This window comes from Cherax quadricarinatus, chromosome 13, assembly GCF_038502225.1.
Source record: "Cherax quadricarinatus isolate ZL_2023a chromosome 13, ASM3850222v1, whole genome shotgun sequence".
Classification (NCBI taxonomy): Eukaryota; Metazoa; Arthropoda; class Malacostraca; order Decapoda; family Parastacidae; genus Cherax; species Cherax quadricarinatus.
In genome coordinates, this window is record NC_091304.1 from 38,760,828 (window position 1) to 38,785,460 (window position 24,633).

Below are 24,633 nucleotides of genomic sequence, written 5' to 3' on the forward strand. Positions count from 1 at the left end.
CACATGATCACTAGCTCCAAGGGGCCTTTCATATGTGATATCCTCAATGTCCAAGCTACTCAGAGTGAACACGAGGTCTAGTCTTGCTGGTTCATCATCACCTCTCTCTGGTAGTGTTCCTAACATGTTGATGCATAAGGTTTTCCAATATCACATTATTCATCTTGGCTCTCCATGTTTCAGGACTCCCATTTGCCTTTAGGTTTTCCCAATCAATCTCCTTGTGGTTGAAATTGCCCATAACTAGTAACTTTGCTCTACTCTTGTGAGCTCTTCTGGCCACCTCAGCTAGTGTGTCCACCCTTGCTCTGTTGCTTTCTTCATATTCTTCTCTTGGCCTCCTGCAGTTATGTGGTGGATTATACATCTCTGCAATGATTACCTTATGTCCTCCAGACTGAATTGTACCTATGTAATCCCTTTTGCCAATTTCGTCCATTCAGTTTCTTCAAATCCCCATTGGCTTTTAATGAGCAGTGCAATTCCTCCTTCCTGTCTGTTCCTATCTTTCCCCAGGATCTGATATCTGGGTGGGAAGATTGCATCTGTTATCGTCCCAGTGAGTTCCGTTTCTGTGACTGCTATGATGTCTGGGGATGTCTCCTTGATTCTTTCATGCCACTCCTCACATTTATTTGTTATTCCATCTGTGTTTGTATACCAAACCTTTAACTTCTTTTCTAAAATTGTGGTCTGTGGAGAATGGTGGGGTGGGAGCCCTGGTGGGAACCTATGGGGGGTTGCTGTGAGAGTGGGGCTTGTGATGAGGTGGGTGGGGGCAGAGGGTACAGTGTGTGGGATTTGGTTCAGATTGGTTGCATTGGGGTTGCCATGGTTGGAGCCCTTCTGTGGGTGGTTCTGGAGGAGGTTGAGTTTGCTCTTCCACCTGGGCCTGGGTTCTCCTGCTCATCTCCATCATACCTCTCATTCCTCCTTGCATCTTTGTACCCTTTCAGTATCTGCCTTTCTTCTTGTGTTCTGTCTCAGTCAAGGTACACTCTTCAGTACTCAGGTTAGTCCCTTAGTCGTTCTTTCTCCTGCAGAATCCTGTTTTGAGCTGATTCTACCTTGAAAATAACTTCAACTGGCCATTTTTTTCCTCTTGCAAACCACCCAGTTCTCCGAAAATTTGTCAGCTTTCATCATACTTTCAGTCGATTTTTCCTCCTCGTGTTGTCTTGCTTCATAAGTTTCCCCTTCAACTCCTAGAGCCTGTAAACAAAAACTGACCTCTCCCTTTTGTTCTCCCACTGTATTTTTCTTTGCATCCTCTTAGACAATTTAGTTCCTTCCAGTGAAGTGTTCCTTCAGTCTCTTTACTAGCTGATGTCCCTATGCTCAGTGGTCTGTCTTTTCTCATGCTCAGCTTTTCTTGGGCACTGCAGTTGTCTGTTAGAGCCTCTGCATATTGCTTAGCTCCTTCATTGTCTTTAGTCCCCACATTTGTTCTTGATATGCTCATCTTTTCCCAGGCTCCATGTAGGACTGATAGGGCTGCTGCATGCAGTATGGCTCCATTGTTCCCTTCAATCCCCTCACCTGTGACTGACATAGGAGTTCCTGATGTCATGGTTGTGCTGCCCTTCAGTTCCTTAAACTGTTTTAAAGTTTTTAGTTCCTCTTCTAAGCTCTGTATCTTAGCTTCTGCTGTTATGGCTTGCAGCTCCCATTTCCTGCTCTCTGCAGCTATCCTCTTCTCCATTTTCCTGCTGAGCTCTTCTAGGGTCCATCCTCACTCTTCGTCCCTTTTGGTGAGCTCTGCCTCCCAGTTTTCCTTCCCAGGTTCATCCACCAGTTCCCTGGGTCTCCATTCTGCTCTTTGGAAGAACCATTATTTTGTGTGTGTTTGTGTTTGTGTGTGTGTGTGTGAATGTGTGTGCATATGTATGTATGTGTAGGTGTGTGTGTGTGTGTGTGTGTGTGTGTGTGTGTGTGTGTGTGTTGCCAAATAAGCAGAATGAAATTTTTTTTTTGCTATAAATCACCGGAAATCTGAACAAAACGATATATATATATATATATATATATATATATATATATATATATATATATATATATATATATATATATATATATATATATATATATATATATATATTAAGAAAGATTAAATAAAATTAAACTGACCTATGCTATACAAAACAGAACTTAGCTAAAAAAAAAATTACGCTAGTTTAAGTTAGGTTAGGTGAGGTTTGTAAGTTATGTTTTGTTCAAAAATAAAACATTTTATATACCAGTTTTACATATTCGGCACGACATATATATATATACGGTGATAATCTGTCGAAGCTGGTATACACCTAACCAGTCCAGGTGGTTTCTTTAATATGAGTTATATTCCACGATGATATATACCACAAACTCTGTGATCGTTATAGAAACACTGTAGTGACTGTCGTCACACACACATACACACACACACACACACACACACACACACACACACACACACACACACACACACACACACACACACACACACACACACACACACACACACACACACACACACACACACACACACACACACACACACACACACACACACACACACAATAGACAAGGTGGACAAGGACAGGATGTTCCAGGGAGGGGACACAGAAACAAGAGGCCACAATTGGAAGTTGAAGACACAAATGAGTCAGAGAGATAGTAGGAAGTATTTCTTCAGTCATAGAGTTGTAAGGCAGTGGAATAGCCTAGAAAATGACGTAGTGGAGGCAGGAACCATACACAGTTTTAAGACGAGGTTTGATAAAGCTCATGGAGCGGGGAGAGAGAGGGTCTAGTAGCAACCGGTGAAGAGGCGGGGCCAGAAGCTAGGACTCGACCCCTGCAACCACAAATAGGTGAGTACAAATAGGTGAGTACATATCCAGACACACATACACTCCCCCCTCACCACCGACATCTCACTACTTCCCCTGATCCCTCCCCTCCCTCGATCACCCTCCCCTCCCCCGTTCACCCCAAACCCTCCCCACCCCTCCCCACTCAGCTCCCACATAGCCACAGTTCCTCCACTACTTCCCCCCCCCACACTCTGACACACACACTACTAACCTAACATACAGAACTACATAGGTTTCCCACTCTGAGGCAATCAGGATAAAACAAAAATGGGTTGCCAGAGAGCAACAAGAAAAACCAAGGGACAGGAGGAGGAAAATGCAAAGGAAGATTGGGCAGCAGAGCTCATAAAAAGGGATCATGAATGGGAAAAGAAACTTAGCATGAGAATGGAAGAGAGGATAGATATGGAAAGCAGGAAGTGGGAGGTGCATGTCAAAGCAGCAGAAGCTAGGATACAGAGTTTAGAAGAGGAATTGAAAAATCTGAAACAGCCTAAAGAACTAAAGAACATTTTGGGATTGACAACAGAGACTGCTACCTCAGCCACAAATAAGGGGACTGTAGGGAAAGAAGGGGCACAACTGCATGGAGATGCTCTATCAGAGGAGACTGTAGCAAATGAAAGAGCTAAGCTTTATGTGGAGGCCCTAACAGACAACAACAGAGCCCAAGGAAAGCCGAGAAGGGAAAATGACAGGCCACTGAGCCCAAGTACATTAGCCAGTGAAACTGATGAAAGGAAAGCTGCAGTGGAGGAAACCAAATTAAATGAGGGGATACACAGGGATATGCAGTGGGAGAATGAAAGGGTGAGGTCAGTCTTTGTGTATGGGCTCCAGGAAGTCGAAGGGGAAACATATGAAGCAAGAAAACAAGGGGAAAAAAAGCAATTGAAAGCATCATGAAAGCAATAGGAGAAGACGATATGACCCAGCTGGAAAATTTTCGGAGAATAGGGGGGTTTGTAAAAAAAAGAACCCGGCCAGTGAGAGTGACCTTCAAGGCAGAAGCGACTCGGACCAGGATCCTGCAGGAGAAAGCACGATTAAGGGACATGACGGCATACAGGAGGGTGTATCTTGACCGCGACAGAACACAAGAAGAAAGGAAGAAACTGAGAGAGATGGTACAAAGGCGAAAGGAGGAAAGAGAGGGGATGGAGAAGACAGACAGGAGATCCCAGACCCAGGAAGAAGATCTAATACAGCCTCCCTCACAACTTTCTATAGAAGCCTCCCAACCAGGTCAACCCCAGTGCAACCAAACACTCTAAATCAAAACACCCATGCCACATCCAATGCCCCCACCCACTACATTACAAACTTCACCCCCACAGCAACAACCCATAGTTCCTTACCAGGTCTCCCACTTCCCCAACCCCAATATACTTCCCAGACCACAGTCTTAGAAAAGAAGTTGAAGGTGTGGTATACAAATGCAGATGGAATAACAAACAAGTATGAGGAGTGGCACAAAAGAATCAAAGAGACATCCCCAGACATAATAGCACTCACAGAAACAAAACTCACCAGAATAATAACAGATTCAATCTTTCCATCCGGATATCAAATCTTCAGGAAAGACAGAGGGAGGAGAGGGGGAGGAGGAGTTGCACTGCTCATTAAAAACCAGTGGGGTTTTGAGAAAATGGAAGGAATGGATGGCATGGGCGAAAGGGACTACTTAGTAGGAACAATCCAGTCTGAGGGACATAAGGTGATAATTGCAGTAATGTACAACCCACCACAGAACTGCAGGAGGCCAAGAGAAGAATACGATGAGAGCAACAGAGCAATGATCAACACACTAGCCGAGGTGGCCAGGAGAGCACACATGGGGGGAGCAAAGTTACTAGTTATGGGTGATTTCAATCACAAGGAGATTGACTGGGAAAACCTGGAGCCCCATGGGGGTCCCGAAACATGGAGAGCCAAGATGATGGATGTGGTACTGGAGAACCTCATGCATCAACATGTTAGAGACACTACCAGAGAGAGAGGAGAGGATGAACCAGCAAGGTTGGACCTTGTATTCACCATGAGTAGTTCGGACATCGAGGGTATCATGTATGAAAGGCCCCTGGGAGCTAGTGATCATGTGGTTCTGTGCTTCGACTACATAGTTGAGCTCCAAGTGGAGAGAGTAGCAGGAATAGGCTGGGAAAAACCAAACTACAAAAGGGGGAACTACTCAGGCATGAGGAACTTCCTTCAAGACATTCAGTGGGAGAGGGAACTGACAGGAAAACCAGTACAAGAAATGATGGACTATGTAGCAACAAAATGCAAGGAGGCAGAGGAGAGGTTTGTTCCCAAGGGAAACAGAAATAATGGGAAGAACAGAACGAGTCCTTGGTTCACCCAAAGGTGTAGGGAGGCAAAAACTAGGTGTACTAGAGAATGGAAAAGGTACAGAAGACAGAGAACTCAGGAAAATAAAGAAATCAGCCGAAGAGCCAGAAACGAATATGCACAGATAAGAAGGGAGGCTCAGAGACAATATGAAAATGACATAGCATCAAAAGTAAAGACTGACCCGAAGCTGTTGTACAGCCACATCAGGAGGAAAACAACAGTCAAGGACCAGGTAATCAGACTGAGGAAGGGTGATGGGGAATTCACAAGAAACGACCGAGAGGTATGTCAGGAGCTCAACACAAGATTTAAAGAGGTATTTACAGTGGAAACCAGTAGGACTCCAAGAAATCAGAACAGGGGGGCACACCAGCAAGTGCTGGATGAGGTACATATAACCAAGGAGGAGGTGAAGAAGCTGCTATGCGAACTTGACACCTCAAAGGCGGTGGGACCAGACAACATCTCTCCATGGGTCCTTAAAGAGGGAGCAGAGATATTGTGTGAGCCATTAACAAAGATCTTCAACACATCATTTGAAACTGGGCAACTCCCTGAGGTATGGAAAATGGCAAATGTAGTCCCAATTTTTAAAAAGGGAGACAGACATGAGGCACTAAACTACAGACCTGTATCACTAACGTGTATAGTATGCAAGGTCATGGAGAAGATCATCAGGAGGAGAGTGGTGGGGCACCTGGAAAGAAACAAGTGTATAATTGACAACCAGCACGGTTTCAGGGAAGGAAAATCCTGTGTCACAAACCTACTAGAGTTTTATGACAAGGTGACAGAAGTAAGACAAGAGAGAGAGGGGTGGATCGACTGCGTATTTTTGGACTGCAAAAAGGCTTTCGACACAGTTCCTCACAAGAGGTTACTGCAAAAGCTAGAGGACCAGGCACACATAACAGGAAAGGCACTGCAATGGATCAGAGAATATCTGACAGGGAGGCAACAACGAGTCATGGTACGCGACGAGGTGTCAGAGTGGGCGCCTGTGACAAGCGGGGTTCCACAGGGGTCAGTCCTAGGACCTGTGCTGTTCTTGGTATACGTGAACGACATAACGGAAGGGATAGACTCAGAAGTGTCCTTGTTTGCAGACGATGTGAAGTTAATGAGAAGACTCGAATCGGACGAGGATCAGGCAGGACTACAAAGAGATCTGGACAGGCTACAAGCCTGGTCCAGCAACTGGCTCCTTGAATTTAACCCTGCCAAATGCAAAGTCATGAAGATTGGGGAAGGGCAAAGAAGACCGCAGACACAATATAGTTTAGATGGCCAAAGACTGCAAACCTCACTCAAGGAAAAAGATCTGGGGGTGAGTATAACACCGAGCATATCTCCTGAGGCGCACATCAATCAGATAACTGCTGCAGCATACGGGCGCCTGGCAAACCTACGGATAGCGTTCCGATACCTCAGTAAGGATTCGTTTAAGACTCTGTACACCATCTACGTCAGGCCCATACTGGAGTATGCAGCACCAGTTTGGAATCCACACCTAGTCAAGCACGTCAAGAAATTAGAGAAAGTGCAAAGGTTTGCAACAAGACTAGTCCCAGAGCTACGGGGATTGTCCTATGAAGAAAGGTTGAGGGAAATCGGCCTGACGACACTGGAGGCCAGGAGGGTCAGGGGAGACATGATAACGACATATAAAATACTGCGCGGAATAGACGAGGTGGACAAAGACGGGATGTTCCAGAGATGGGACACAGACACAAGAGGTCACAATTGGAAGTTGAAGACTCAGATGAATCAAAGGGATGTTAGGAAGTATTTCTTCAGTCATAGAGTAGTCAGGCCATGGAATAGCCTAGAAAGTGATGTGGTGGAGGCAGGAACCATACATAGTTTTAAGGCGAGGTATGATAGAGCTCATGGGGCAGGGAGAGAGAGGACCTAGTAGCAATCAGCGAAGAGGCGGGGCCAGGAGCTGTGACTCGACCCCTGCAACCACAAATAGGTGAGTACAAATAGGTGAGTACACACACATACACACACACACACACACACACACACACACACACACACACACACACACACACACTCACACATACACACACACGCACACGCACACACACACACACACACACACACACACACATACACACACACACACACACACACACATACACACACAGACACACACACACACACACACACACACACACACACACACACACACACACACAGGAACGAGAAGCAATGAAAATGAGCAGGACCCAGACACAGGAGGAAGGGCAAACACACCCCACAGAATCTCCCACCAAAAGACTCCACCCGAGACATTCCCAACGCAACTGAGCAACCTATACTACAACCCACTCACTGTTCCCTCTGCCACCAACCCCCATATCACAAACCTTGCCCCAACAGCTGTCCCTTATGGGCATTCTGACCCCACCCCCATCAACACAAACCCCACCTACACCACAGCCCCATATAGGCCCCCACCAAGGCTCTCGCTCCCCCAACCCCAATATTCTTGCATGACCACAATGATAGAAAAGAAACTAAAGGTTTGGTACACAAACGCGGATGGAATAACGAATAAACATGAGGAGTGGAATGAAAGAATCAGTGAAAAATCCCCAGACATCATAGCAGTCACAGAAACAAAACTCGCTGAGACAATAACAGACACAATCTTCCCAACAGGATATCAGATCCTGAGGAAAGATAGAAGGAGTAGAGGGGGACGAGGGGTTGCACTGCTCATAAAACACCAATGGGGATTTGAGGAAATGGAAGGCATGGACATGATTGGAGAAAGAGACTACATTGTAGGTACAATTCAGTCCGGAGAACATAAAGTAGTCATTGGAGTGATGTATAACCCACCACAGAACTGCAGGAGGCCAAGAGAGGAGTACGAAGAAAACAACAGGGTGATGGTGGACACACTGGCTGAGGTGGCAAGAAGAGCTCACTCGAGCAGAGCAAAGTTACTGGTAATGGGTGATTTCAACCACAGGGAGATCGACTGGGAAAACCTGGAGCCCCATGGGGGTCCCGAAACATGGAGAGCCAAGATGATGGATGTGGTACTTGAAAACCTCATGCATCAACATGTCAGGGACACAACCAGAGAGAGAGGGGAGGATGAGCCAGCAAGACTGGATCTTGTGTTCACCCTGAGCAGTTCAGACATTGAGGACATCACTTACGAGAGGCCCCTTGGAGCTAGCGATCATGTGGTTCTGAGTTTTGACTATATAGTAGAGTTACAAGTGGAGAAGGTAACAGGAACTGAAGGGGACAGGCCAAACTATAAAAGGGGGGACTACACAGGTATGAGAAACTTCCTGCAGGAGGTTCAGTGGGACAGAGAAATGGTAGGAAAATCAGTAAACGAGATGATGGAATATGTGGCAACAAAGTGCAAGGAGGCAGAGGAAAGTTTTGTTCCCAAGGGAAACAGAAATAATAGGAAAACTAAAACGAGTCCTTGGTTCACCCGAAGGTGTAGGGAGGCAAAAACTAAGTGCAACAGAGAATGGAAAAGGTACGGGAGGCAGAGGACCCAGGAAAACAAGGAGATTAGTAGAAGAGCCAGAAACGAGTATGCACAGATAAGGAGGGAGGCCCAGCGACAGTATGAAAACGACATAGCATCGAAAGTCAAATCTGACCCGAAACTGCTGTATAGCCACATTAGGAGGAAGACAACAGTCAAGGACCAGGTGATAAGGCTGAGGAAAGAAGGTGGGGAACTCACAAGAAACGATCAAGAGGTATGTGAGGAGCTCAACACGAGATTTAAGGAAGTATTTACAGTAGAGACAGGAAGGACTCTGGGGGGACAGACCAGATGGGGCACACCCAAGGAATACAAGTGCTGGATGAGGTGCATATAACCAAGGAGGAGGTGAAGCTGCTATGCGAACTTGACACCTCAAAGGCGGTGGGACCAGACAACATCTCTCCATGGGTCCTTAAAGAGGGAGCAGAGATATTGTGTGAGCCATTAACAAAGATCTTCAACACATCACTTGAAACTGGGCAACTCCCTGAGGTATGGAAAATGGCAAATGTAGTCCCAATTTTTAAAAAGGGAGACAGACATGAGGCACTAAACTACAGACCTGTATCACTAACGTGTATAGTATGCAAAATCATGGAGAAGATCATCAGGAGGAGAGTGGTGGGGCACCTGGAAAGAAACAGGTGTATAATTGACAACCAGCACGGATTCAGGGAAGGCAAATCCTGTGTCACAAACCTACTAGAGTTTTATGACAAGGTGATAGAAGTGAGACAAGAGAGAGAGGGGTGGATCGACTGCATATTTTTGGACTGCAAGAAGGCCTTCGACACAGTTCCTCACAAGAGGTTACTGCAAAAGCTAGAGGATCAGGCACACATAACAGGAAAGGCACTGCAATGGATCAGAGAATACCTGTCAGGGAGGCAACAACGAGTCATGGTACGTGACGATGTATCAGAGTGGGCGCCTGTGACAAGCGGGGTTCCACAGGGGTCAGTCCTAGGACCTGTGCTGTTCTTGGTATATGTGAACGACATAACTGAAGGGATAGACTCAGAAGTGTCCTTGTTTGCAGATGATGCGAAGTTAATGAGAAGAATCAAATCGGATGAGGATCAGGCAGGACTACAAAGAGACCTGGACAGGCTACAAGCCTGGTCCAGCAACTGGCTCCTTGAATTTAATCCTGCCAAATGCAAAGTCATGAAGATTGGGGAAGGGCAAAGAAGACCGCAGACACAATATAGTTTAGATGGCCAAAGACTGCAAACCTCACTCAAGAAAAAAGATCTGGGGGTGAGTATAACACCGAGCATATCTCTTGAGGCGCACATCAATCAGATAACTGCTGCTATGGGCGCCTGGCAAACCTACGGATAGCGTTCCGATACCTCAGTAAGGAGTCGTTCAAGACTCTGTATACCATTTATGTCAGGCCCATACTGGAGTATGCAGCACCAGTTTGGAATCCACACCTAGTCAAGCACGTCAAGAAATTAGAGAAAGTGCAAAGGTTTGCAACAAGACTAGTCCCAGAGCTACGGGGATTGTCCTACGAAGAAAGGTTGAGGGAAATCGGCCTGACAACACTGGAGGACAGGAGGGTCAGGGGAGACATGATAACGACATATAAAATACTGTGCGGAATAGACAAGGTGGACAAAGACGGGATGTTCCAGAGAAGGGACACAGAAACAAGAGGTCACAATTGGAAGTTGAAGACTCAGATGAATCAAAGGGATGTTAGGAAGTATTTCTTCAGTCATAGAGTAGTCAGGCCGTGGAATAGCCTAGAAAATGACGTAGTGGAGGCGGGAACCATACATAGTTTTAAGGCGAGGTATGATAGAGCTCATGGGGCAGGGAGAGAGAGGGCCTAGTAGCAATCAGCGAAGAGGCGGGGCCAGGAGCTGTGACTCGACCCCTGCAACCACAAATAGGTGAGTACACACACACACACACACACACATACACACACACGCACACGCACACACACACACACACACACACATACACACACACACACACACACACACACACTCACACACATACACACACACACACACACACACACACACACACACACACACACACACACACACATACATATATATATATATATATATATATATATATATATATATATATATATACAAATAACCCGCACATAAAAGAGAGAAGCTTACGACGACGTTTCGGTCCGATTTTGTCAATGGTCCCAGTCGGACCGAAACGTCGTCGTAAGCTTCTCTCTTTTATGTGCGGGTTATTTGTGTATCGTTCCAGTCACGGTATTGTGCCATTTTTGTTATATATATATATATATATATATATATATATATATATATATATATATATATATATATATATATATATATAGTCCACCTTTGGTGCAATATATGGGTTTCCTTAGCCTCGAAGAAGTAAGTGAGGATCCCATCGCCCCTGAGGACGTCATTTACAGCACAAGTTCTGAGAGACAAACATCCACCCAGAGCTCCCAGTACCAACAATAACCTTCCTGACAGTTCAGCAGGTGAAGAACATTTAACCCTACAGCATGCTGATGTGTACAAAACCGCCATGTCATTTCCACTGGGCTCAGCAGGGGGTTTCACCGTTTTACGATCACAGCATCTAAAACAAATGCTTAATTCAGCACTTGGGGATTTTTCAGAGAGGTTATTGTCTGATCTCACTAAATTCTCCAATGCGTGCCTGGCTGGTGGTGCATCACTATGTGCCCTCCGGAAAAAAGACGGAGGAATCGGGCCCATTGCCGTGGGCTACACCCTTCAGCGCCACGTTGTCATGGCTGCAGTAAGAATGCTGAGTCACGATGCTGCCGCAATGCTGAACTAACATATCTCGGTTTTGGTGTTAAACAAGGCTGTGAAGCAGCTGCCCATGCAGCACGAACAGAAGGGATGCTGCTCTCTTGGCAGTTTCTAGACATTTCTCTTCCCTCTGTCCTTTCATACAATAGTGTTACAGTGGGACTTCTGAGCTAATATTCGGGGACCATGAAGTCGACTCGTGTGAGGGGTATGCAACAGGATGACTCTCGCCACGTTTCTTTTCTATCTGATCATCAAGGAAATCACAGAAACATCATCCAGTGAACTTAATATCTGGTTCATGGATAGTGTACCGTAGCTGGCAGTACAGAATCTCTCCTAGAGGACAGGCAAATAAAAGACATTGGAGAGCGACTGAGCTTATCTTTAAATCTCACGAAATACAAAATAGTTTCTTCTAATCGACTGATCATCGAGGACATCAGTGCTGATTTGCAAGGAACACGAGCAATCGATCCAACCAATAGTACTCTCCTTGGCGCTCCTCCTGCGTCCAATGCTATTGATCTGATTCTAGAAAAGAAAATCTCAGACATCAGGACGATGGAAGGCAGGATGGAAGACATTAATACACATGATGCCTTCTACCCACTCACCAGATGCCACTCACCAGCCATTGGCAATCCGAATCTCAAGGAATTTGGCTCCCTCCAAAAAACCATGCTAGAGAGTGTACTGAATCATTCCCTTGAAGATGGGCAGTGGTTGCAAGCCTCACTTCCAGTCAGGCTTGGGGGGCTGGGAGTATGCAAATCCTCCCAGATTGCTCTACCAGCTTTCTTATCCTCCTCCATAGCGTCAAACGAGCTAATAAAACAAATTCTCCAGGACAACCTTGGTGACTTATCAGGAATAAAGGATGTCATGTAGGGGGGGGGTAATGGAATGTAGTGATAACTGGGGAATATGGGAGTAAGGTGAGGGAGTTGGCAGGAGAGGTGGGCGAGAGGTGAGTCGAGACGGAGGTAGGTATGACAGGTCAGTGGTGACCACCACGACACTCTCATTAACTCTACACTACTCACTACCGTATGACTCGCCCACTCTTCACTCACTCCACCTTATATAAACATAATAAAGTATAAGAAATAGAAATACAATAATGGGGACAGTGACTATTACTATTTTACTCAAACACAGTTTATTATTAAGTCCTTGTACAATAATACATGTATATTTGGGAACAGGAGTTTAGATAAATAGAGATGGTACATATGAGCAGTGAGACAGGGAATACAATGAACTGACGAAACCGAATACAACTTACAATATAGTTCAGAGGACAGTTCACCAGAGGAACTAAGTCACACACACTAGCCACAGGTCCCAAGACCTACACAGCACGAGTACTGCTCCAAGCCAGTACTCTGCCCAATGTCTCCAACAGTCTCTCCTCCCGAGACACTCCAGCTCAGCTCTGCACACAGACCAGAGCTCCGCTCGACTCTGCTGCTCAGAGCTCTGCATACAGCAGCAGCTCTGCTGTTCCTTGGGCTTGTATTGTCCCGAGAGACCCACCCACAATGGGGTGTGCACCACGTGTTTTGACCTGACGCCGAGATCTGACGCCGTCATGAACAAAAGACCTTAGACTTAAGTCGAAAGGCGTGTCTCTGACAGCTATTTGCTAAGGCAAGGTGTGACCATATAATTAGGTTAAATTACGTGTCCCTTAGCGACCTACCTAGCCCAGTTGAACTACATCACAATTATCCTAGTTGCATCAGTGCCACCACCAAGTGGGAGACTCTCATTGCTCCAGCACTAAAACCTAGTGCAGCACTGGCTACAAACAGTCCGACTGGGGCGGCCCCATGGCTGAAAAGATGCAAGACAGCCTGTTCAGTGCTGCAACATCCACCAGAGTTACTGCCCATCTCCAAGCTTCACGTGAGTGCACCTCACCCTAGGGACTTCCTCAAACAGTTCCCATTTCAGCAACGGAAACACACCTCGACCCACAGATCCTCCACATTGCAGTGGCTCTCCGCCTCACTTCCCCAATCCACACGGAATTTACGCTTATTGGCCGTGATGTGCAAGCCGACCAAAATGGTCTACATGGTCTAAACTGCTCTAAAACCAAGGGCTGGCAGGCAAGACACAATTAAGTCAATGATATCATAAAGAGGAGCCTTGCTACATCTCGGTGCTCGGCTAAGAGAGAACCCCCAATCCCTAGTATTCAACAATACTGACAGTCATGCAAACCACCCCGATGGGATCACCATCTATCCTTGGAATAATGGCAAGCTTTTGGCATGGGATTATACCTGTGTTTCGACGCTGGCTGACACCTACATCTGTCACACTCCCGGGCAGATCACAGGGAAGAGTACAAGATCAGCATGTACAAGGACATAAGCCAACAGTATCAATTTGCCCCAGTGGGATCAGAGACCTTGGGATCATGGGTACAAAACGCCACACATTTCCTCAAAGAACTGGGTTCCTGACTCATTGACACTACAGGGACCGAGGGCAGCTACTTTCATGTTCCAGCGCCTCAGCGTGGCCATCCAGAGGGTAATGCATGCTGCATACTGGGCTCGCGTCCGACTTCGGAGGAGCTGGAGGAGATTCATAATCCATGATATTGCACCAGATCACAGTAAACATGTGATTTCAGAATATGCAAAACAACCACTCTGAAAAAATAGAGAAATTCCAAGCGCTTTCGTGACTACTCACATTATCAAGGAACTATGAAAGTAAAGCATACAAGGAAGCTATATAAGGGGTCAGGCCAGCACCTCACTATCAGATCCCACAACGGTTAAACACCTGACGCGCGCCGACCCAACTTGGATAGGTCCTTTGCACAACTCACCCCACAAACTATTCTACCCAAGAAAATTTAAAAATTATTTGTCCAGTGTATTATTAAATTCTTCCCAAATTCTATTAATTATAAATGGATCTAATTTATATAAACCAAAGGAAATATTCATTTTATTGTCAAAACTGCTTTTTATGAAACAAGATTCAATTATATTCCTCAATTATATTTCTCAACTTTTTGAAAATCAATTGGATGGTTAAAATCTCTTACATGAATAAATAGAGCATTGGAATCTTGTCCAGTTCTAATGCTATATTTATGTTGTTTTAATCTTAGTTCGAGATTTTTACCAGTTTGACCGTAATAAACTTTATCGCAAATTTTACATGGAATTTTTTGAAACAAGGTTGCTTAACACAATCCTCCCTAATAGAGCTAAATGGTTCAGATATCTTGATGATATTTTGTGTCTTATGCCCAGAAATGTAGATATACACCATTTCCTTGGAAAATTAAATAGCTTAGCTCATTCTATAAACTTTACTGTTGAGTTTGAAGAAAATAACTCATTGCCTTTTCTAGATGTTTTAATTATTAAGGGTAATAATGAATTCAAATTTAAAATTTACAGAAAACCTACAAATAACTGTTCCTATGTCCACTATTATTCCTCGCATCAAGATAGAGTCAAACTGTCTGTTTTCTCATCAATGTTTCTGAGAGCTTTACGAATTTGTAGTCCTGAGTTCATAGATGAGGAAATATCCAAAATTTATGAAATAGGTAATGATTTAAAATACCCAAGAAATGTAATTGATAAATCTTTTAAAGTTGCTAGAAATACTTTTTTCAATCCAAAAAGGGACAACCAGCCTTATTCAACTAAAAATATGTTGGTTCTCCCTTACCATGAAAACTTGGTTGATATGCCTTCTCTTCTTAAGACTTTTAATATTAAAATTGTATTCAAAAATCTTGATACAGTAAAAAAACTTTTGATAAAGAATTCCCCCCAAAATGCTGATGGATTTGTCTATAAGATTCCTTGTAAAATTTGCGATAAAGTTTATTACGGTCAAACTGGTAAAAATCTCGAACTAAGATTAAAACAACATAAATATAGCATTAGAACTGGACAAGATTCCAATGCTCTATTTATTCATGTAAGAGATTTTAACCATCCAATTGATTTTCAAAAAGTTGAGAAAGTAGTATCAAGCAAGTCCATGGTCGACAGGAATATAATTGAATCTTGTTTCATAAAAAGCAGTTTTGACAATAATATGAATATTTCCTTTGGTTTATATAAATTAGATCCATTTATAATTAATAGAATTTGGGAAGAGTTTAATAATACACTGGACAAATAATTTTTAAATTTTCTTGGGTAGAATAGTTTGTGGGTGAGTTGTGCAAAGGACCTATCCAAGTTGGGTCGGCGTGCGTCAGGTGTTTAACCGTTGTGGGATCTGATAGTGAGGTGCTGGCCAGACCCCTTACATAGCTTCCTTGGATGCTTTACTTTCATAGTTCCTTGATAATGTGAGTAGTCACGAAAGCGCTTGGAATTTCTCTATTTTTTCAGAGTGGTTGTTTTGCATATATATATATATATATATATATATATATATATATATATATATATATATATATATATATATATAAAATTTGTGTATGCAATAATTTCGCAAAAACCATTCTGAACCTAATGAATATATTTCATTGTGTTTGTTTATTATTAAATTATTGTAAACTTATCTAAAATATATTTTCATGGCTCGATTAGGTTAAATTAAATTGCCCTTGTTATAATAAGATTAGATAAGTTTTCTAAGGTTCCTTTGGTACAAAATTATAAATTTTTACATTAACATAAATGAAAAATGTATCTTTCAAATTACAAGAGAAAATTTTAGAGAGGGCTTAATTATAACCGAGTTCATGCTAAATTGACCAGTTTTACCTATTCGGCACGACATATATATATATATATATATATATATATATATATATATATATATATATATATATATATATATATATATATATATATATATATATTTAGGGAGGTACCACCTCTAGAACTGTCGTAGGGACCCTCATCCTCAGAGAAAAGAATAAACTTGCTTCAGGGAAAACTTAAGGTTCTCCCTGAAGCTGTTTGAGAATTTTCTCCTACCAGCCCCTATATTTCAAGTATGTTTTATTTAAAGACAAAATACATTGGCCAAACATTCACAAAAATACAACAGAAAGTAAAACTACATAGGTAACTCAGAGCTACATCTCGAATACTTCGTCCAGCTCCCCTGCGGTGGGCCGCGTGCCCAGAATGCTGCAGGCATTTCCTCTCTGGATCGCAACACTGAGTCTCTGAAAGAGGAAGCTGGTCGCCCTGTGGTCCTTGGTTTCTATGATGAGCTTTTCACCTAGCTCTTTGAGGAACTTTAGAGCACACTTGCCCCATGCTCCGACCCTATTGGAATGAAGTTATAGCAAGGGGGAAGGTCTTCATATTTTCGGATCTTCTGGGTCTCCCTGTGGCTGGCAGCTCCACCCCCTTCCACTACAGAGTATGGCAAGTAGGTGTCTGCCAATGTGGCAGCACAGGTGTAGTCCCAGGCAATCTGCTTTCCATCCTTCCAGGGTAGCATAGTGGCTCCATCAGGACGCTTTTGACTTCCATCAGACCTCTGTACTTGGGGTTCCCGTTGAGCTGGGCAACGGGCTGTGGCGAGGCTTCTCTTTATTATATCACTGACCTCCTCATGTCTGGCATACTTCCCTTCTGCTGTGTGACACACGAGACCATGAAGTCCGAATTGATCAGCTGTCGCCCTGCCGCAAATACACCTATGTTCGGTGAGGATGGGGGCGGCTAGGCGAAGAGCAACACCAATCCGAATGGCCTGTGGGTCGAGACGGGTGCCCAGGGAGGAATTGGGAACAGCTAACAGGAAATCTCCTGAGAGTGGTGCCTTCACTGCCAGGAGACGAGCTTTGTTCTTTCCTGAAGCATTGGAGAGCATTGTGTTGACGATTTTTTCCATGATCGGTTTGTCCCAGTGGGACTATATATATATATATATATATATATATATATATATATATATATATATATATATATATATATATATATATATATATATATATATATATAGTAGACTTCAGGATGTACATGTTTATAGAGGGGCCACAGATATATCAGATCACTTTCTAGTTGTAGCTACACTGAGAGTAAAAGGTAGATGGGATACAAGGAGAATAGAAGCATCAGGGAAGAGAGAGGTGAAGGTTTATAAACTAAAAGAGGAGGCAGTTAGGGTAAGATATAAACAACTATTGGAGGATAGATGGGCTAATGAGAGCATAGTCAATGGGGTCGAAGAGGTATGGGATAGGTTTAAAAATGTAGTTTTAGAGTGTTCAGCAGAAGTTTGTGGTTACAGGAAAGTGGGTGCAGGAGGGAAGAGGAGCGATTGGTGGAATGATGATGTAAAGAGAGTAGTAAGGGAGAAAAAGTTAGCATATGAGAAGTTTTTACAAAGTAGAAGTGATGCAAGGAGGGAAGAGTATATGGAGAAAAAGAGAGAGGTTAAGAGAGTGGTGAAGCAATGTAAAAAGAGAGCAAATGAGAGAGTGGGTGAAATGTTATCAACAAATTTTGTTGAAAATAAGAAAAAGTTTTGGAGTGAGATTAACAAGTTAAGAAAGCCTAGAGAACAAATGGATTTGTCAGTTAAAAATAGGAGAGGAGAGTTATTAAATAGAGAGTTAGAGGTATTGGGAAGATGGAGGGAATATTTTCAGGAATTGTTAAATGTTGATGAAGATAGGGAAGCTGTGATTTCGTGTATAGGACAAGGAGGAATAACATCTTGTAGGAGTGAGGAAGAGCCAGTTGTGAGTGTGGGGGAAGTTCGTGAGGCAGTAGGTAAAATGAAAGGGGGTAAGGCAGCCGGGATTGATGGGATAAAGATAGAAATGTTAAAAGCAGGTGGGGATATAGTTTTGGAGTGGTTGGTGCAATTATTTAATGAATGTATGGAAGAGGGTAAGGTACCTAGGGATTGGCAGAGAGCATGCATAGTTCCTTTGTATAAAGGCAAAGGGGATAAAAGAGAGTGCAAAAATTATAGGGGGATAAGTCTGCTGAGTATACCTGGTAAAGTGTATGGTAGAGTTATTATTGAAAGAATTAAGAGTAAGACGGAGAATAGGATAGCAGATGAACAAGGAGGCTTTAGGAAAGGTAGGGGGTGTGTGGACCAGGTGTTTACAGTGAAACATATAAGTGAACAGTATTTAGATAAGGCTAAAGAGGTCTTTGTGGCATTTATGGATTTGGAAAAGGCGTATGACAGGGTGGATAGGGGGGCAATGTGGCAGATGTTGCAAGTGTATGGTGTAGGAGGTAGGTTACTGAAAGCAGTGAAAAGTTTTTACGAGGATAGTGAGGCTCAAGTTAGAGTATGTAGGAAAGAGGGAAATTATTTCCCAGTAAAAGTAGGCCTTAGACAAGGATGTGTGATGTCACCGTGGTTGTTTAATATATTTATAGATGGGGTTGTAAGAGAAGTAAATGCGAGGGTCTTGACAAGAGGCGTGGAGTTAAAAGATAAAGAATCACACACAAAGTGGGAGTTGTCACAGCTGCTCTTTGCTGATGACACTGTGCTCTTGGGAGATTCTGAAGAGAAGTTGCAGAGATTGGTGGATGAATTTGGTAGGGTGTGCAAAAGAAGAAAATTAAAGGTGAATACAGGAAAGAGTAAGGTTATGAGGATAACAAAAAGATTAGGTGATGAAAGATTGAATATCAGATTGGAGGGAGAGAGTATGGAGGAGGTGAATGTATTCAGATATTTGGGAGTGGACGTGTCAGCGGATGGGTCTATGAAAGATGAGGTGAATCATAGAATTGATGAGGGAAAAAGAGTGAGTGGTGCACTTAGGAGTCTGTGGAGACAAAGAACTTTGTCCTTGGAGGCAAAGAGGGGAATGTATGAGAGTATAGTTTTACCAACGCTCTTATATGGGTGTGAAGCATGGGTGATGAATGTTGCAGCAAGGAGAAGGCTGGAGGCAGTGGAGATGTCATGTCTGAGGGCAATGTGTGGTGTGAATATAATGCAGAGAATTCGTAGTTTGGAAGTTAGGAGGAGGTGCAGGATTACCAAAACTGTTGTCCAGAGGGCTGAGGAAGGGTTGTTGAGGTGGTTCGGACATGTAGAGAGAATGGAGCGAAACAGAATGACTTCAAGAGTGTATCAGTCTGTAGTGGAAGGAAGGCGGGGTAGGGGTCGGCCTAGGAAAGGTTGGAGAGAGGGGGTAAAGGAGGTTTTGTGTGCGAGGGGCTTGGACTTCCAGCAGGTATGCGTGAGCGTGTTTGATAGGAGTGAATGGAGACAAATGGTTTTTAATACTTGATGTGCTGTTGGAGTGTGAGCAAAGTAACATTTATGAAGGGGTTCAGGGAAACCGGCAGGCCGGACTTGAGTCCTGGAGATGGGAAGTACAGTGCCTGCACTCTGAAGGAGGGGTGTTAATGTTGCAGTTTAAAAACTGTAGTGTAAAGCACCCTTCTGGCAAGACAGTGATGGAGTGAATGATGGTGAAAGTTTTTCTTTTTCGGGCCACCCTGCCTTGGTGGGAATCGGCCAGTGTGATAATAAATATATATATAGATATATATATATATATATATATATATATATATATATATATATATATATATATATATATATATATATATATATCCTGGAACACTAAGCCATTATGCTACAATTGCTTCGTCCTGAGACACATACCTGGAGTATACCTGGAAAGAGTTTCGGGGGGTCAACGCCCCCGTGGCCCGGTCTGAGACCAGGCCTCACGGTGGATCAGGGTATGATCAACAAGGCTGCTACTGCTGGCCGCACGCAACCTGTCAGTAGTGTTACTGAATTCCTATGTAATATACTTGTGTAGTATATCGTACGTTGTATCACTCATATTATATACATAGGATTCCTTCAGCTAGGCTCAGTGGCTAGTTTGTGACGTCACCAGCTATGCCCATGTGAGCAGGGTATGAGTGGACTCGCCCTCACTCGTCCTCAGGCATACAACCGAACAGGTAGGCTGGGCTACACTCCCCTCAAGACTCTGCCAGTATACATGTACCAACCGTCCAGTGAGTGTATTCCTTACTCGTACATCTCCATTAAGTACCCACGTGACAACCCGACGTACGAACCACAGCCCGGCTGGTCAGATACTGACTTTAGGTGCTTGTCCAGTGCCTTCTTGAAGACAGCCAGGGGTCTATTGGTAATCCCCCTTATGTATACTGGGAGGCAGTTGAATAGTCTTGGGCCCCTGACACTTAATGTGTTGTCTCTTATCGTGCTAGTGGCACCCCTGTTTTTCATTGGGGGAGGATGTTGCATCGTCTGCCGAATCGTTTGCTTTCATAGGGAGTGATTTTCGTGTGAAAGTTTAGTATCTCTCCCGCCTGCGTTCCAGGGAGTACAGGTTCAGGAACTTCAAGCGCTCCCAGTAATTGAGGTGTTTTATCTCCGTTATGCGCGCCGTGAAGGTTCTCTGTACATTTTCTAGGTCAGCAATTTCACCTGCCTTGAAAGATGCTGTTAGTGTGCAGCAATATTCCAGCCTAGATAGAACAAGCGGCCTGAAGAGTATTATACTTTCTAGGTATGGAACATTACTCACCTACCTAAAAAAATCATCGGCTTTAATCTGTAACTACAGACTATCGAAAAGGTGTATGTGACACTAAAATATGAGGGTTATACGTTGTTATTTTTGTATTTAAACTTTCTCTGTCAATTCCGTGCTTCTTTGCTCGACCATCAACAGTATTGTATTTTCTCTTTGTTGTATTATTAAATTTATTTATATTAATGTATACTGTATTTAGTTTAAATTTGGATAACTGACAATAACCTTACCCTAAAAAAAGTATGTAGAGATTTTGGGTAACTATATAAAAAATAAATATAAATTGGCTTTAGGTGGACAGAATGCTGCTAGTAGATTAAAACGAAATTCAGACTGAATGGATTTTTTTTCCACGAAAGGTACAGGCCTGTTTACAGTCGTTTTATTGTGATACAAAATGCAAGTGCCATTTTCGTCAAATATTGTCGATGACGAACCTTTTGCAGCCTGACCACGTCGAGAAACATCATGGAGAAAGTGGTTTGTGTGGCTTGAAGATGGAGTGCCACCTTGACACAGTCCTTGAAGGTGACGGGGGAGGATGGGTGGCTCTCCCACTCCTCAGGGTCCAGACTCCCGTACTCACCCTCAACCAGACGTTTCGATGCTAACAGCTGCCTGAAGTACCATCAATACCTCTTAATAACATATTCTTCGAACAGATAAAAAATATACTGGTAATGACGTCATTAAATTTGTCTCTGTGAGTCTCCAGGTCAAATAAATTCCTAAATATTGAGGATTGTTACATTTTAAAAATTCTTGTATCACCCTATGCTATTTAAAATGAGAGAAAAATGTATTTATATTCAAAAAATAATTCAGATCTTCAAGCAATATTATATTTATTCAATAACAACTGGTAGAACCAAAGTATCATGTGTGTTGTTCAAATTACAGTGAAAAAATCTCACTTCGGCAAGCGGGATGCCAACCGCACACTGGTGCCCCTCACACTCCACCCCATCTGATTCATTACCTTTGTAGCTTGTGAGTTCATTACCTTTGTACCTAGTTCAGCTATCAAAACTTTGGGGGCCCAGTCCCTGAACCCATTACGTACCTCTGTAATCTGTAAATACCTTTGTAACTTGTCATGATTGTGACCAGACCTACCTGGAGTTCATTACCTTTGTAATTTTGAGTTCATTACCTCTGTAACTTGCTCAGCTATCAAAACTTTGGGGTCCAGTCCCTGGACCCATTATGTACCTCTGTAATCTTTTGACTACCACCCACAGAATGGGTATGGTGTGCATAATAAACATATTAAACTAACTAAAACACCCCAGCTGCACTACAGGCTCAACCTGAGCGAGATAACATCTATAATAAGGAAATCAGTATGTGGGTTCATTTAGTTATGGTGCACATGTGCGATCATCGTAGGATAGCCCTAAAGAAATGTAGAAGTCCTAACCCATACGTATAGGTACAGTGGTACAAGGTACACTAGGTACACATAGGTGGTTGCAACATGGTGATTGCAACTAGTTTAGTGGTTTAATGAATTTGGTTGTTGGTAATATCATAATGGTGAGCCTGAATAGGAGAATTCACACAGGCATATTAACTAACACTGAGAGTATTTCCTGAATATTCTGCAAGGTTCTGCGACACCGGTTGACAGATGAGGGATTTTTCCTCTATTTCATTAGTTAGAAGGTTGTAAATGAAGGTATGTAATGATCCACTATTGTAATGTAACTTCTTACGCCACTTGATCTGTTTCCAGCAGCTAGAAGCTTAGGGTTGGTTATTAACTATCTTCTAGTATTTCTCCTCATGCTATCTGCAAACTGTGAGGCTACTACACCCGACCCCATATTGGGTGGGGTGTGGAGGGGACCTTTGTGTGGTTGGCATCCTGCTAGCCTTAGTAGGTTACAATTTATTTATTTTATTTATTTATTTAATGTCTTTGCAAACAGTACATTGAGATTTTGTATATACAATAGTGGGTTGCAATGCAAAGAGAGCCTCTATTATGCCTGGCATTATGGGCCAATTTAACATTATTGGCTTACAGACTACTTAACACTAAGGAGTATATCATAGTTGTACAGTAGGAAAGTAATTATTTCATTGTTGTACAGTAGAATATTAATTATAAATGAATCAAAATTTGTATAATGCAAAGATACACTTATATTCTAAAATGCTTTTGTGAAAAACAATGATTCAATTATATTCCTGTCAACAATGGATAAAAAGTTCAAAGTGATTGTTTCAATTATGATGTGGGAGTACATAGGTGAGTAAGTGTGTACTGACTATTTAGCATTTAGTCTAGGGTGATTAAGTGGCTTTTGAGAAGAGTCTTAAATTGATTTTCAGACCGGGTTACTGTAATATCTTCTGGTAATGAATTCCATATTTTGGGGCCCTTTATGTGCATAGAGTTTTTACACAGTGTGATATGGACACGAGGTATATCAAAAAGAGATCTGTGTCTTGTGTTGTGGTCATGTATCCTTTTGAGGTTGGTGATGAGAAGTTTGAGTGGGGGGTTTATATTTGCGTGTATTGTTCTGTGTATGTAGTAGGCACATGAATAAGTATGGATGTTCTTAATGGTGAGCAGATTTAGACTTTTGAAAATTGGTGGAGTATGCTGGCGAGAGTGGGAATTTGTTAGTGGCCCGGTGGTCTGGTGGCTAAAGCTCCCGCTTCACACACGGAGGGCCCGGGTTCGATTCCCGGCGGGTGGAAATTCCGACACGTTTCCGTACACCTATTGTCCTGTTCACCTAGCAGCAAATAGGTACCTGGGTGTTAGTCGACTGGTGTGGGTCGCATCCTGGGGGACAAGATTAAGGACCCCAATGGAAATAAGTTAGACAGTCCTCGATGACGCACTGACTTTCTTGGGTTATCCTGGGTGGCTAACCCTCCGGGGTTAAAAATCCGAACAAAATCTTATCTCTCTCTCTTATCTCTTATCATTCTTACTGCTGCCTTTTGCTGGGTTATTAGGGGTTTTAGGTGATTGGATGTTGTTGATCCCCATGCACAAATTCCATATGTAAGATAAGGGTATATGAGTGAATGGTACAGTGCCAGGAGAGCTGATTGTGGAACTTAGTACCTTATCTTTGATAGTATGTCTACAGTCTTGGAGATTTTCTTGGTGATTTGTTGTATGCGTGTCCGGAACTTAAGGCTACTGTCAAGGTGGATACCTAGGAATTTTCCCTCTGTGAGTCTTGTGACTGATGATCCATTTAGCGTTATGTTAATTGGATCATTTGCAGCTTTGTTTCCAAACTGAATGAAATAGGTTTTATCAGTGTTCAGGGTAATTTTGTTAGTCATCATCCAGGCAGATATTTTCTGTAATTCAGCATTGACTGTGTTTGCTAGTATGACTGCGTTTGGGTGGGAAAATACATATGTAGTGTCATCTGCAAATAATATGGGTTTGAGTAGCTGTGATGCATTCGGTAGATCATTGATGTAAATGAGAAAGAGGAGTGGTCCAAGGACGCTTCCTTGTGGGACTCCTACTGTGATTGGTTGGGTGGAGGAGTTTGCATCATTTGCATACACATATTGAGT

At 43.1% G+C, this 24,633-nt stretch overlaps 1 protein-coding gene across 1 annotated transcript in view; it reads right to left on the minus strand.

Annotated features, from left to right (window-relative positions):
- Positions 1-24,633, minus strand: part of LOC138852659 (uncharacterized) — an 85,850-nt gene that overhangs the window by 36,130 nt on the left and 25,087 nt on the right. The window contains exon 3 of the mRNA XM_070084749.1: positions 21,513-21,693. Within this exon, the coding sequence (XP_069940850.1) occupies positions 21,513-21,693 (181 nt within the window). The remainder of the gene's footprint in view (positions 1-21,512; positions 21,694-24,633) is intronic.